General features: G+C 44.3%; 1 protein-coding gene across 2 annotated transcripts in view; it reads left to right on the forward strand.

Annotated features, from left to right (window-relative positions):
- The window catches only part of CDH11 (cadherin 11), an 81,729-nt gene that overhangs the window by 57,480 nt on the left and 11,028 nt on the right, over positions 1-13,221 (forward strand). For both annotated transcript variants that reach the window (XM_056500781.1, XM_056500782.1), the window contains exons 3-10: positions 2,016-2,411; positions 4,253-4,547; positions 5,301-5,420; positions 5,811-5,978; positions 8,858-9,045; positions 10,487-10,740; positions 11,908-12,044; positions 12,243-12,364. In XM_056500781.1, the coding sequence (XP_056356756.1) occupies positions 2,184-2,411; positions 4,253-4,547; positions 5,301-5,420; positions 5,811-5,978; positions 8,858-9,045; positions 10,487-10,740; positions 11,908-12,044; positions 12,243-12,364 (1,512 nt within the window). In that variant the 5' untranslated portion in view covers positions 2,016-2,183. The remainder of the gene's footprint in view (positions 1-2,015; positions 2,412-4,252; positions 4,548-5,300; positions 5,421-5,810; positions 5,979-8,857; positions 9,046-10,486; positions 10,741-11,907; positions 12,045-12,242; positions 12,365-13,221) is intronic.

Raw genomic sequence — 13,221 nt, forward strand, 5'->3', positions numbered from 1 at the left:
GTGAGGCCATTTGTTTACTTCTTTCTATAGCTGAGATCATTTTGTGATGCTAATGATGAATGACTGTCAATGAGTTTAATTTTCAAATGCACCCCAAATCTATTAACATAAGCAGTTTATTTACAGATTTTTTTTCCCACAGCAGGTTTAGAAATGCATAGCTGTCCAGGAATATCTTCTTATTCCATGTTTAGAGTATGTAGGTTCTTTATAACATTCTGGGTGCCCGATGCCCTCTTACTGCTGCACATGAGTGATCCCTACAGCCCAAAACCCATAGCTTTTTTTTTCCCCCTATGCAAAGCTGGGTGCAAAACAAGTGTCCAAAATAGATGAAATCTCAGCTTTCATGCCCTGTAAGTCTTACACTGTTTTTTACCCCTCAGCAAGATGGAGACATGAAATGGAAACCACAGACCTAATGCTCCACACATATACATTGTGTTAAAACAAAAGCATTTTCCTGGTCAAAATCACAGGGATTGTTTTCCTTTTCATGTCTTCCATGCTGGTGTGAGTAATCTGTAATGTGTCATGATGTAACAATAGGAAAAAGTCAAATGGATATATCAAATCTCTTTAATAAATATGCTTGGGAAAGCCAGACTTCATTGCATCTATGTGTGAGAATGTCATTTCACTCATTGTGCTGGAGCTAGTTTGGTGCTGTAATTGAGGTGGTTTCAGCTTTCAGTAAAATAAAATTGAAAGCTGATCTTTTTTTGAGGAAATAAACTCAGATATTTCATTCCTTTCTCACGAACCCCTGTCAGCCAATGTATTTTTATGTAACTGTAAAAGGGATGTAGAAGGAGGACATGACTGCTTAGGATGTGAGAAAGACAACTCCAAATGAGTGGGTTTGGGACTAGTGAGATGTTTGTCTCTGGCTGGAGTTACAGAATGCTGTAGCTTCAAACTTTTGTCTATATTCACATTTTTGCTGCTGAAAAAATACCATTAAGCTCTCCTTATTTCACATTTAAAAATCATTCTGTTTTACAGCTGATGGTAGCACATACTTACACATTTGCCTGTGTAAATATAAGATTGTTATCAGTATCTTGCAAAAGAGTAAAGTGAATCACACCAAAAACCAAACCAAGCATTGTAGGGACCTTATAAAATTTGTTGTTGTGTAAGGATTCAAGTGGAATACGTTGGAATATATTCCAACATGCAGGATAAAAGAAAGTGGTGGATTGAGGGCTGCTTAGTTCAGGTTCCCCTATATTGTGCAGTTTCTCCCTCAAATATTAAATCTGGCCTAGTGTTTTAAAAAGTATTAGAAAGTAGGAGATCAATATAATTTTGGTAATTTGACACCCAGGGAAAGTAGAAATAAATAGTTACATCAATTGTTACACAGTCAGAAATATCTGAATGCATTTTTATTGGTTTGTGGCATTTATGGTGCCCAGCCCAGAGCAGCACACTGGCAATCATTGCTGATGGTGCCTTGATCCTCAGAGGTGCTTCCAGGGTCTAAATCCAAACTGGAGCTCCTTGGAGCTCTGTCAGTCCCTGCTCCTGCCCAGGAAAAACAGGAGTGGTTATGTTCAGCACAGGGATCTGATCATGAAAGGGCTGGTGGAGAAATACTGCATTCCTGGTAAGTCTTGGGATCTCCCTTACATCTGGACCTCTGCCTTAACAGCTTGTATCTAAGGCTTCTATCTAAGCTCCAAAGAGGGATTAGGTCTAAATTTGGTATTTCTACAGTTACCTTGCATATTGGGGTAAATCTATTTGAAAGGATCATAAGAAAATTTGATTCCCTATCTATTTTCCAACTTGCAGCCACTGAGTGGCCAAGCCAGCCAGCCAGGGGATTCTGCAAGGGGCCAGATCTGTGTAGCAAAACATCAAATCTGCTCGTTATTTAGGATTTCATCAGTATTGATGCATTTATTCTAATCTTCTTATCTTGATATTTACCAAGGAAGACCTAGTTTTGTTTTGCTAAATTAAAACCTCAAGGAACTGATGATTTTTTCCATTTTGCCTTCTTGCAGGAGCTGAGTTGGGAAGCTGCAGAGCATTAAGGTGATGTGCTCAATGCGTGGTGCCATCCTATGTGCACAAGGGCTGGTCTGAAACTCCTCAGTGGCCCCAGACGTTCTGACTCCCACGGTGGAAGGGGTGCAATCTCGGACACTCCCGTGCCTACACAATAACCAAAAATGAAGGAGCAGCATTGTTTGCAGGCTGCTCTGCTGTGCCTGGGGGTGCTGTGCTACAGCCAGGCGCTGGGCACCGAGAGGCTCAGCCAGGCCAGGCCCTCGCTGCACGGGCACCTCGAGAAGGGCAAGGAGGGACAAGTCCTGCACCGCTCCAAGAGAGGCTGGGTGTGGAACCAGTTCTTTGTTATAGAGGAGTACACGGGGCCAGATCCTGTGCTGGTGGGAAGGGTAAGGAAGAATTCCTTTTTCAGCTATTGATTAATATTCTAAATTTTTATGAATTTTCTTAATTTTAAATAATTTTATTAATATTATTAATTTTTAGGGGGTTTTGTAGATTCTGTTTGTTTGTTTTGCTTTTGCCTTTGTGCTGTATAAGCTGCTTCTTCCTTTTCTGGTAGCTCAGTTTAGGTGTGAAGCAAAATACTACCTTGGTCAATAAAAATATTTCCATTGACCTCAGCAGTCCTTGAATGAAGGTGTGCAGGCTGTTACTCAGTGAAACAGCAAGAACACCAACTTGAGCAAAATTACGTCTCAAGAATATAATTCTCAGGTCTTTAAAAACAGCAATTAAAATTTTATTGTATAACCCAGCAGCTCAGTAAAATAAATATCTTTTTATCCTCTCATTTTCAAATTATCAGTAAAATTAAATATATTGAGGGCTATGTATAGAGGGAAGTAAATATCTGTGTACATGTATGTATGTACACACATCCTGGACTGTTTTTTTATTCTGCTACTATCTAACACAAGTAAAATATATACAAATAAATAAACCAGTATATTTGCCAGTTTCTAAATGGGAAGCAGAACAGTGTTGACTTAACCCCAGCACAAAAAGAGTAGAGAAAAAGGATCAATGTGAGCAAATACCATGCTGGTATTCTGGTGTAAAATGGTGCAATTTGTAGCTGTCAATATAAAATCAATAAATCTGTAATTTGGCTCAATGTTTCCCTCTTTCATCAAACTGAAGTGTGCACTGGTTCTGGCATGATAATGTTTAGGAGGCATTTGTGGCTTCTTTTATATTAGAGAGGGTGTAATTAAAAACTAGTTGGCAGTCACAGAACCCCCAGAATCCCAGGATCACTGAGGTTGGAAAAGTCCCCCCAGCCCATGGAGTCCCAGCTGTGCCCATCCCCACCCTGTGCCCAGAGCTCTGAGTGCCACCTGCAGCCCTTCCTGGGACACCTCCAGGGATGGGCACTGCAAACCTCCCTGGGCAGTTCCAATCCCTGAGCTCCCTTTCCATGGGGAAATTCCTGCTGGTTCCACCCTGAGCCTGCCCTGCCCAGCCTGAGGCTGTTCCCTCTCCTCCTGTCCCTGTTCCCTGGCTGTCCCCTCCTGTCAGGAGTTGTGCAGAGCCACAAGGGCCCCTGAGCCTCCTTTTCTCCAGGCTGAGCCCCTGCCCAGCTCCCTCAGCCCCTCCTGGAGCTCCAGCCCCTTCCCAGCTCCATTCCCTGCCCTGCACACGCTCCAGCCCCTCCAGGGCTCTTGTCCTGAATTGAAACTGGACACAGCCCTCGAGGTGTGGCCTCAGCAGTGCCAGCACAGGGGACAGTCACTGCCCTGCTCCTGCTGGCCACATTGTACTTGCTACAAGACAGGGTCCCCTTGGCCTTCTTGCACCCCTGGGCACAGCTGGGCTCACTCATTTATCACCTCACTCATCCCATTTGTCGTTTAACAGCTTTTTACATGCAACCCAGTAGAACATGATTCACTGACGTGTGCAAAATCATTGTAAAAATTACTCCTCCCACCAACTTCATGTGAATAAAGCATCTGCTATAAGTATCTTCTCGTGCATTCTCTTCCTTAAATCTGAAATTTGGGGTTTGGCAGCACCCTGCATTTGGCAGAAGGCATGTCTGGACTGGCACTGCCTGGATGCAGGGTACACGTGGTCACAGCATGTTCCTGAGTGTGGATTATTGCCTGTGGAAGCCACAGTTGAAAACTGTGAAATGATAGTGATTTCCTGCACTTCTTTGTTTCATTAAGTACATCCAGGAAATGTGTGCTCCCTTGTTAAGGTGTGTCTGTTTCTCCTTTTGTAGCTTCATTCAGATATTGATTCTGGAGATGGAAACATTAAATACATTCTCTCAGGTGAAGGAGCGGGAATCATTTTTGTTATTGATGACAAATCAGGGAACATCCATGCAACCAAGACACTGGATCGGGAGGAGCGAGCTCAGTACACCCTGACAGCTCAGGCTGTGGACAGGAACACCAACAGACCTCTGGAACCCCCTTCTGAATTCATTGTCAAAGTTCAAGACATAAATGACAACCCGCCCGAGTTCCTCCATGAAAACTACCATGCCAATGTGCCCGAGAGATCAAATGTAGGTGAGTACTCAGAAAGGCACTGCCCTTGTGCAAGGTGCTGCACTGTCAGGACGTCTCGGCATTGTTTCATTCTTATTGGCAAGGATTTGGGGAAGGAAATTTTACTTGGTGTTCAGCCAGTGATTGACCTGATGTATTTAATCTGCTGCCCAAATCAAACCCTGCACAGCTCCTAACTGGGCGATGTTCCTAGAGCAGAACTATTTTTCCTCCTAGAAAGGAGCATAAGAGTCCCCTGGAATTTATGGAGTGTGAATCCTCTGGGGTAAACACGAAGATCATTCCTTTGGCAGAGCTGTGTAATAAAGCTGGGAAGTTACTGCCTCCCCATCTATTCCATTTTCATCTCCTGTTTGAGCTTGTGTCCATCTCAGAGATTTCTATAGGAGTGATTTGTCTGAAACTTACTGAGAAAAATGTAAAGGAAAACTATTGTTTGGCTGTCTAGCAACAAAAGCAATATAAGGCTTAAACTACTGAGGGGGAAAAACCATAACGGTGCAGAGTGACTGCTGACTTTTATATCTTCTCTGGTTACAACATTAATCCACATCACAGCTGGTGACATCTTTTTTGATCATACGAGTACATTTTGTCATATAGAAATTGTCAAGTAATTTTGATTTCCATTTATCAAACGTGGAAATAAGAAATTTTAGGAATAGCTGTTGTGTGACTGAAAGCATCTCTGCACAGTCCTTCCAGACATGTTCACCTCTGACTCTCCCTCCTGTGTTTGCTCTCCATTTTTAGGGACATCAGTTATTCAGGTAACAGCTTCAGATGCTGATGACCCTACCTATGGAAACAGTGCCAAACTGGTTTACAGTATCCTTGAAGGCCAGCCCTACTTCTCAGTGGAGGCTCAAACAGGTATTATTAAACAGCTTCTTTGAGTGGCACCTCATGGCCAGAGGTGAGCTGAATGTGCTGACTGGGTGCAGCTGCTGATGTGTCTGAGCAAAGCTTCCTGCTCTGCTGCAGCCTGGTCTCCTGGCATTTGCTGGAGCTGCTACACCACAAAGTTGCTGCTGTTTCTGTGTGTTCTGTATGCTGTGATGATTGAAAGGCTGTTTCTGTGCTCACCTGTAATTCTCCAGGCCTGTCCTCTGTGTGGAATATTAAGGCTGCTTTCCTCGCAGCGATGCTCAGGGGGGGCAGAACTCCCCCATCACTGCAAATATTGCTGTGTTTGATGCACTGTGAGAGCAGCAGCCAGGTTTTCATTAAAGCTGTGTGTGCCACCTTCCCTTGTGCCTGCAGGAATCATCAGGACTGCCCTCCCCAACATGGACAGAGAAGCCAAGGAGGAGTACCACGTGGTGATACAGGCCAAGGACATGGGAGGACACATGGGAGGCCTCTCAGGGACAACCAAAGTGACAATTACGCTCACAGATGTCAATGACAACCCACCAAAGTTCCCACAGAGTGAGTCCCAACACAATCCTTCTTGCATCTCCCACCAGGACCCACGTTTGTGAAGTATCAGATACACCCAAGGCTTGAGGAGGATTGGATTACTGCAGCACACATGAATAAAGAAGTCTTAGTCACTCATTTTTTGCTGGTAACACATGGAACTTTAGTGTCTGGATTATTTGCCTTGTGTTGCAAAGTGAGTCACTTTTAGGACCAGGATTAAATTGCAAAGATTTCTGTCCCTACACTTCATTTTTGAACATACTGGTCCATGCTGTATAATTTATATGACCATATATATATATATATATTCATATATATATTTATATATATATTTATATATATATATATATAAATATTCTTCAAGACTCCCAGTTACCGTGGCAAAACAAACTAAAATTAGCACAATTACATTTTTAAATTGTTAAAGTGTATTATTGGAGGTCAAATACAGCAATTTTTTATACCTGAGCAATTTGCTTTTCACATATAAAATTAATCAGGGTTGACATTACCAGACTCAGCCTTCACAGCTGGGTGTAAATTCACTAAAGGACCCACATGTCTGTTCTGCAGCTCATCTCTGCATGGGTTTTGGGTTTTTTGAGTGCAGTGCAGACTCCATCTCAGCCCACTGTGTTTCTGCTCTGAGCAGCACTTCTGACCCTGACACATCCTGGCCATGGCCATTCCTCCAACAGCTTTCACAGCTCTTCTTCCAATGCTGCAGCTCCCTGGCTCCTCATTCAAGAGCTGAATGTAAAAATCTGTGTCACCATTATCTACCTGTCAAAATTATTAAATCCTAAAAAATCAGGTTTTACATGCCTTACAAACAAGCCTTTCACTCCACATCATAACCTGGGACACCAGGATACAATATTTTGTTAACTCCATCAAATGATGGAATTTTCTCCACGAATTCAAGTCCCTCTACTGAGTGTTTTGCAAGAACATTTTAAATTATCAGAAATGCCCAAAAGCAGTTCCTCTACTTAATCATTCACCCCTAGGTTAAATCTGAATTTGGAATGCTTTGTAACTCAAAACCAATGTTTAGCTGTCAGTATAAAGAACAAATAACTGATATTTCTATTATTATTTCCCTTCCCTTCCCTTCCCTTCCCTTCCCTTCCCTTCCCTTCCCTTCCCTTCCCTTCCCTTCCCTTCCCTTCCCTTCCCTTCCCTTCCCTTCCCTTCCCTTCCCTTCCCTTCCCTTCCCTTCCCTTCCCTTCCCTTCCCTTCCCTTCCCTTCCCTTCCCTTCCCTTACCCTTCCCTTCCCTTCCCTTCCCTTCCCTTCCCTTCCCTTCCCTTCCCTTCCCTTCCCTTCCCTGAAACTTCCCTTCCCTTCCCTTCCCTGAAACTTCCCTTCCCTGAAACTTCCCTTCCCTTCCCTTCCCTGAAACTTCCCTTCCCTTCCCTGAAACTTCCCTGAAACTTCCCTGAAACTTCCCTTCCCTTCCCTTCCCTTCCCTGAAACTTCCCTTCCCTTCCCTTCCCTGAAACTTCCCTTCCCTTCCCTTCCCTTCCCTTCCCTTCCCTTCCCTTCCCTTCCCTTCCCTTCCCTTCCCTTCCCTTCCCTTCCCTTCCCTTCCCTTCCCTTCCCTTCCCTTCCCTTCCCTTCCCTTCCCTTCCCTTCCCTTCCCTTCCCTTCCCTTCCCTTCCCTTCCCTTCCCTTCCCTTCCCTTCCCTTCCCTTCCCTTCCCTTCCCTTCCCTTCCCTTCCCTTCCCTTCCCTTCCCTTCCCTTTTTTTCTAATGTTCATTGCTCAAGCTGTTAGTAAGTTAAATGCTTAAATTTTGGGTTCTTTGGGACTGGATTTAATGACCTATTTCAGTGACATGTGGCAATTGTTTTTATGGGTAATGAGCCATGTCCCTGTCTGGTGTAAGTCTTCTGATGCTCCTAAGGGTGCCCATGGAGCAAAAAAGAGCAATTACAAAGGGGAGTAAATTAGATTATTTTATTTTATCATCCTTTTTTTTTGTCCCTCCCCAGTTTATTCCTGCTGATGATGTGGCAGAAAATGCTGACATAGATTTATATATTTAGGATCAGGTCATGTTATCTGAACGCTGAAGGGGGTTGGGAAAGTTCTGGAATCAATAGTGCCTAAAGGACAACTGTTGGAGACAGATTTTTCCAGGAGCAGTGTTGCTGTCCTCTGGTGTCCCTGAATACTCAGGGAAACACCTCAGGGATGTTTGGGGATGGTTTTCCTACTGGAGCTTGTTTTGGAAAAACCATTTTTTGCTTGGCATGAAATCACATACAAATTGGTACATATTCTCTGTGGTGTGAATTTTTAATAATCATTGCTGCTCTACATTCACAATCCAAATTCGGCCATAGAGAGCAGCAGATTTATACTTTAGCCAGCACAGCAGGCAGGATTTATCCAATTCACTGCATATTATTTATGGATCTTGAATGAATGGGCAGAGATGAGCAGCAGAGGTGAAGGTTTTACAATGCACCATGTGAGAGAGAGTTTTCCTTCTATTTTTGAAATAACATCTCTGCTATTGATGGTTACCTCGATGCCACAACAATTTCTGCATTCTGAGTGATTCATTGTCCTTTTAAGCCTCTCCCTGGGCAGAGGGGTAGCAGGGAAGAGGTTGTGTCCTATACATTATCCATGTGGGTTAAGGTTTCACAGCTGATTTGCTGCTCAAGGCTCTTTAGAACAGAACAGAGCAGAACAGAACAGAACAGAACAGAACAGAACAGAACAGAACAGAACAGAACACAATATTCCTTTGGGATGTGAAAACACCAAAAATCGCTGTGGTTAACTGGAACTCCCAAGTTGAAAGAGTGAACACCCAGGTGGGAGCAGCCTGCTCACTCGGGGCACGTGCCTGTTGTCCTGTTCTCCTGCCCAGGTGTGTACCAGATGTCGGTGTCGGAAGCGGCTGTGCCGGGAGAGGAAGTGGGGAGAGTGAAGGCCAAAGATCCTGACATTGGGGAGAATGGCTTGGTGGCTTACAGCATCATCGATGGGGATGGCATGGACATGTTTGAAATCACCACGGACTACGAGACTCAGGAAGGGGTTGTGAAGCTTAAGAAGGTGAGTGATGCCTACTGCTATGTAGTGTTTGTTGCTGACAGAATATTTGGTAGTAATGGATTATCACCTAAGCTAAAATATTAGTAAATGCAATTTTCACTTAATTAATTTCTCAAGGTGTGATTAACTCTTAATATTCCATTTCCCCATTAGCTGAATTGGAATGGAAGAAAATAACCAAGAAGAGTTACATAAATACTGTACAGTGGATTAATTGCACAAACTAAATGAATTCATAAATAAAAAGTCACGGTAAAATACGATGCCATCAGCTTCATTGTTAATGAAGTTTTGCCTAGTGCTGATAAGTAGCAGACATTCACTGTTGCTTTATGTTCAGTCTGAAAAGCCTCATGACCTATAGTTTGAATTCTTCAGCTGTGCATTGTCCACAATAGTGTTCTGAAGGAGTCACAGGCTATGGGAAAAGCAGCAGAAGGGGTTTCACACATAGCCTGTCTGCAGGAGCTTTGAAAGCGTTATCAAATTAATTTTAAATTGCAAATTACAGAACATAAATCTTATTACTATGGAAGCATTTTGCCCCTTGTATCTTTAGAGCTATTTATCTCTCTTGGAGATAATCAGAACTCAAAGGAGAAGGCCTGGGCAACTTCTGGTCAGCCCTGCCCTGCCCTTTGGGGCAGTCCCTCAGGAAGGATCTCTGCTCAAAACTGCCCTCATTAGATTTCTGTCTCTGTTCTAGAGGTGGGAGTGGATTTTTGTCTATTTTAAAATGTGGGTGAGCTGTCACTCCACCCAGTCTCTGGTGTTAACATACTTTGTGAATTGTGGTTGGCACCTGCGTGATCATTTTGAGGTGCAACCCTGCAGCCACTTCATGCCAATCCAGGCACAGAGGCACTGTGGCTTTGATCAGGCTCCCAAGGGACATTATTCCACCTGCCCTTTGGAAAGTGTTATGAGTTCTGTGGTTGGAGAGAACTGCAGGAATGAAAGCACTGCAAACCATCTTTGTATTTTCCCCACTACCTAAACAATATAATTATCTGTGTGCTATCTCATGGTGCACCCAGGAGCACTTCAAACTACATCCACATGGAATGCCTTCCAACCTGGATAAAGCCAGGCCTCTTGTGGGAGCCCCTTTCCCTTCCCTTGCACTTCTGTGCTGCCTGGAGGGCTGCATGGAGACAAGGTTAATTTTCCCAGTACAGATGATTTCCTCAGCAATACAGCAAGCAAGAGCAAGACCAAGACTCTGTGGTGATATTTTGAGTGCCTTCCTATGCTGCTCCATACATAGAATGTAGCTCCTTCCATTTGAGTCTTTATGTTTTTAAATACACACATTTCAGTCCAAGCTTGTTGACAGATGCTCACATTTGTTTGATGTCATTGAACACTAGGGTGCTGCCTGCTGCTCTGACAGCCTGGTTTCCCAGACTCTGGAACGCACTTGTCTTCTTGTTTCCCACAGACCTTAGATTATGAAACCAAAAAGTCCTACAGCCTGAAGGTGGAGGCAGCCAATGTCCACATTGACCCTAAGTTCATCAGCAACGGGCCCTTCAAGGACACAGTGACAGTGAAAATAGCAGTTGAAGATGCTGATGAGCCACCAGTGTTTTTGAAGCCAAGTTACATTTTTGAAGTACAGGAAAATGCAGCATCTGGTACTGTGGTTGGAAAAGTACATGCCAAAGACCCTGATGCTGCCAACAGTGCTATAAGGTTTGCTGCATTTCCTGTTTCCTTCTAACCATTAGCTTTTGGAATTGCTAGGTGCTAGCTAGTGCAGCAGATCTACAGACACCCAGAATATTGAAACTTTAGCCATCCAGCATTGTTTTTGGGCCTTTGTTCCATAAAAAGCCAGTTTCTCAAAGCCTGTATCATACTTTTGGTTTGTCTAATTAAAATATACTTAAGGGCATCTTTGGTAGACTCTATTCTAAACTAAATTTTCCACAAATATCTCATACTGTTATCACAGCATGTTTTGCTCAAAATATCAAAGTCTGCAATGTAGATTAGGCTGGGTAATTGTTAAGTGTTAATTGTTAAAGACAAGCCCACACAGACCCCTGCTTTCTGTAGTTGTGTTGGATTGTCTTGGAATCACAGAATCATGGAATGGTTTGGGCTGGAAGGACCTTAAGGTTTATCTATTCTCACCCCCTGCCATTGCAGGGACTCCTCCCACTGTCCCAGGCTGCTCCAGCCCCAGTGTCCAGCCTGGCCTTGGGCACTGCCAGGGATCCAGGGGCAGCCACAGCTGCTCTGGGCACCCTGTGCCAGGGCCTGCCCACCCTCATAGTAAAGAATTCTTATATTATAATAGCCTTCTACTAGTTTAATTTTGTTTATCATGTCCTCAGTGTAACTTAAATTATGAAGACCACTTTTGTGGATATACTTAACATTTCAAAGAATTTCAACATGAAGTTATGAAAGTCAGAGCTGTATAAAGCTGTACAAATGTGCAGAGAGTGGATAATATTTGATAAATTGGCATGATCAATTAATATTCCGAGTAAACGAACGATTGGAAGACTTAAAAGATCACCATAATTAACATGAAATAGAAGAGAAAAAATATCTCAGTTTTATAAGAGAAGAAAATATAGAGTATAATAGGGCTTTGATTTAGAGACTTCAAAGACCAGCAATTTTCACTTATTACAAACATTCTGAGGTACTGTTTTTCTAAATGTAGACACCGATCAGGTGATTTTCCTTTTAAAAGAACACAATTGTCCTTTTGATAATGATATTGAGGACAACAATCGGTGTACTACTTAAAATAATTTAGAAATAATAATTATATAGAACTAATCTGGATGTATGAAACTTCTAAGTCCTTCTTGTCTCTAATTACTGACTTTCAATCTTCTTTAGATATTCAATTGATCGACACACCGACCTTGAAAGATATTTTGTTATTAATGCAGAAGATGGCAATATCAAGACAATAAAGACTCTGGATAGGGAAGAAATGGCTTGGCATAATATCTCTGTCTTTGCAGTTGAAGTCCGTGAGTATTTCACTGAGGTGTTTTAGAATCAGTGGTACGAATCCTGTAATCCTCCAATTGTCTCCGTTTGATAAACTGCAAGGAATCTCAGCAGAAATACCTCAGCAGATTTGATCTTTCCTTGGATGCAGCTGGGAATTTGTTTGTTTTGGGGGGTTTTCCTGTTTCTGTCTCATCTCGGTGTTGCCTCCCCCGCAGACAAACAGCACCAGGAAGCCAAAGTTCCCGTTGCAATCAAGGTCGTTGACGTCAATGACAACGCTCCCAAGTTTGCGGCTGCCTACGAAGCCTTCGTGTGTGAGAACGCCCGAAGCAACCAGGTATGGGCTGCCCCACCTGTGCCCACCTGTGTGCCCACCACTGCCCTGTGCCCTCCTCCTGTGCCCACCACTGCCCTGTGCCCACCTCTGGGCCCACCTCTGGGCCCACCACTGCCCTGTGCCCCCCTCCTGTGCCCACCACTGCCCTGTGCCCACCTCTGGGCCCACCTCTGGGCCCACCACTGCCCTGTGCCCTCCTCCTGTGCCCACCTCTGGGCCCACCTCTGGGCCCACCACTGCCCTGTGCCCACCACTGCCCTGTGCCCTCCTCCTGTGCCCACCTCTGGGCCCACCTCTGGGCCCACCACTGCCCTGTGCCCACCACTGCCCTGTGCCCTCCTCCTGTGCCCACCACTGCCCTGTGCCCACCTCTGGGCCCACCTCTGTGTCCACCTCTGTGCCCACCACCTCCTGTTCCCACCTCCGTGCCCACCACCTTCCCTGTGCCCACCATCCTCCTCTGCCCTACCTTCCCTGTGCCCACATCTTGCTCTGACCACCGTCCTCTGTCCACTGCTCTGTGCCTACCATCTTCCTGTTCCAATTACCTTATTCCCAACACCCTCCTGTGCCCAACACCTTCCCTGTTCCCACAGCCTTCCTCTGTCCAGCACCTCCCTGCACACAGCTCTTCCCACAGGGTGTTAGCCCAGTTTTGTCCTGTCAGCTCCAATGAGAGAGAATAAATGAACATTTGTTTTGAGGCTTTGGCCAGAAAGCCTTGAGCACCCAGAAAGGCACTTTATTTCTGAACTGCTATCAGCAGTTATCCAGTGCTTTGTGCACAGAATGAGATTGGTGTTGGTGGAGAGTTCCCACCAGCACAGGGGCAGTGGAGTTGGCTGAGAGCAGCTTTG

Source organism: Oenanthe melanoleuca, chromosome 11 (assembly GCF_029582105.1).
Source record: "Oenanthe melanoleuca isolate GR-GAL-2019-014 chromosome 11, OMel1.0, whole genome shotgun sequence".
Taxonomy (NCBI): Eukaryota; Metazoa; Chordata; class Aves; order Passeriformes; family Muscicapidae; genus Oenanthe; species Oenanthe melanoleuca.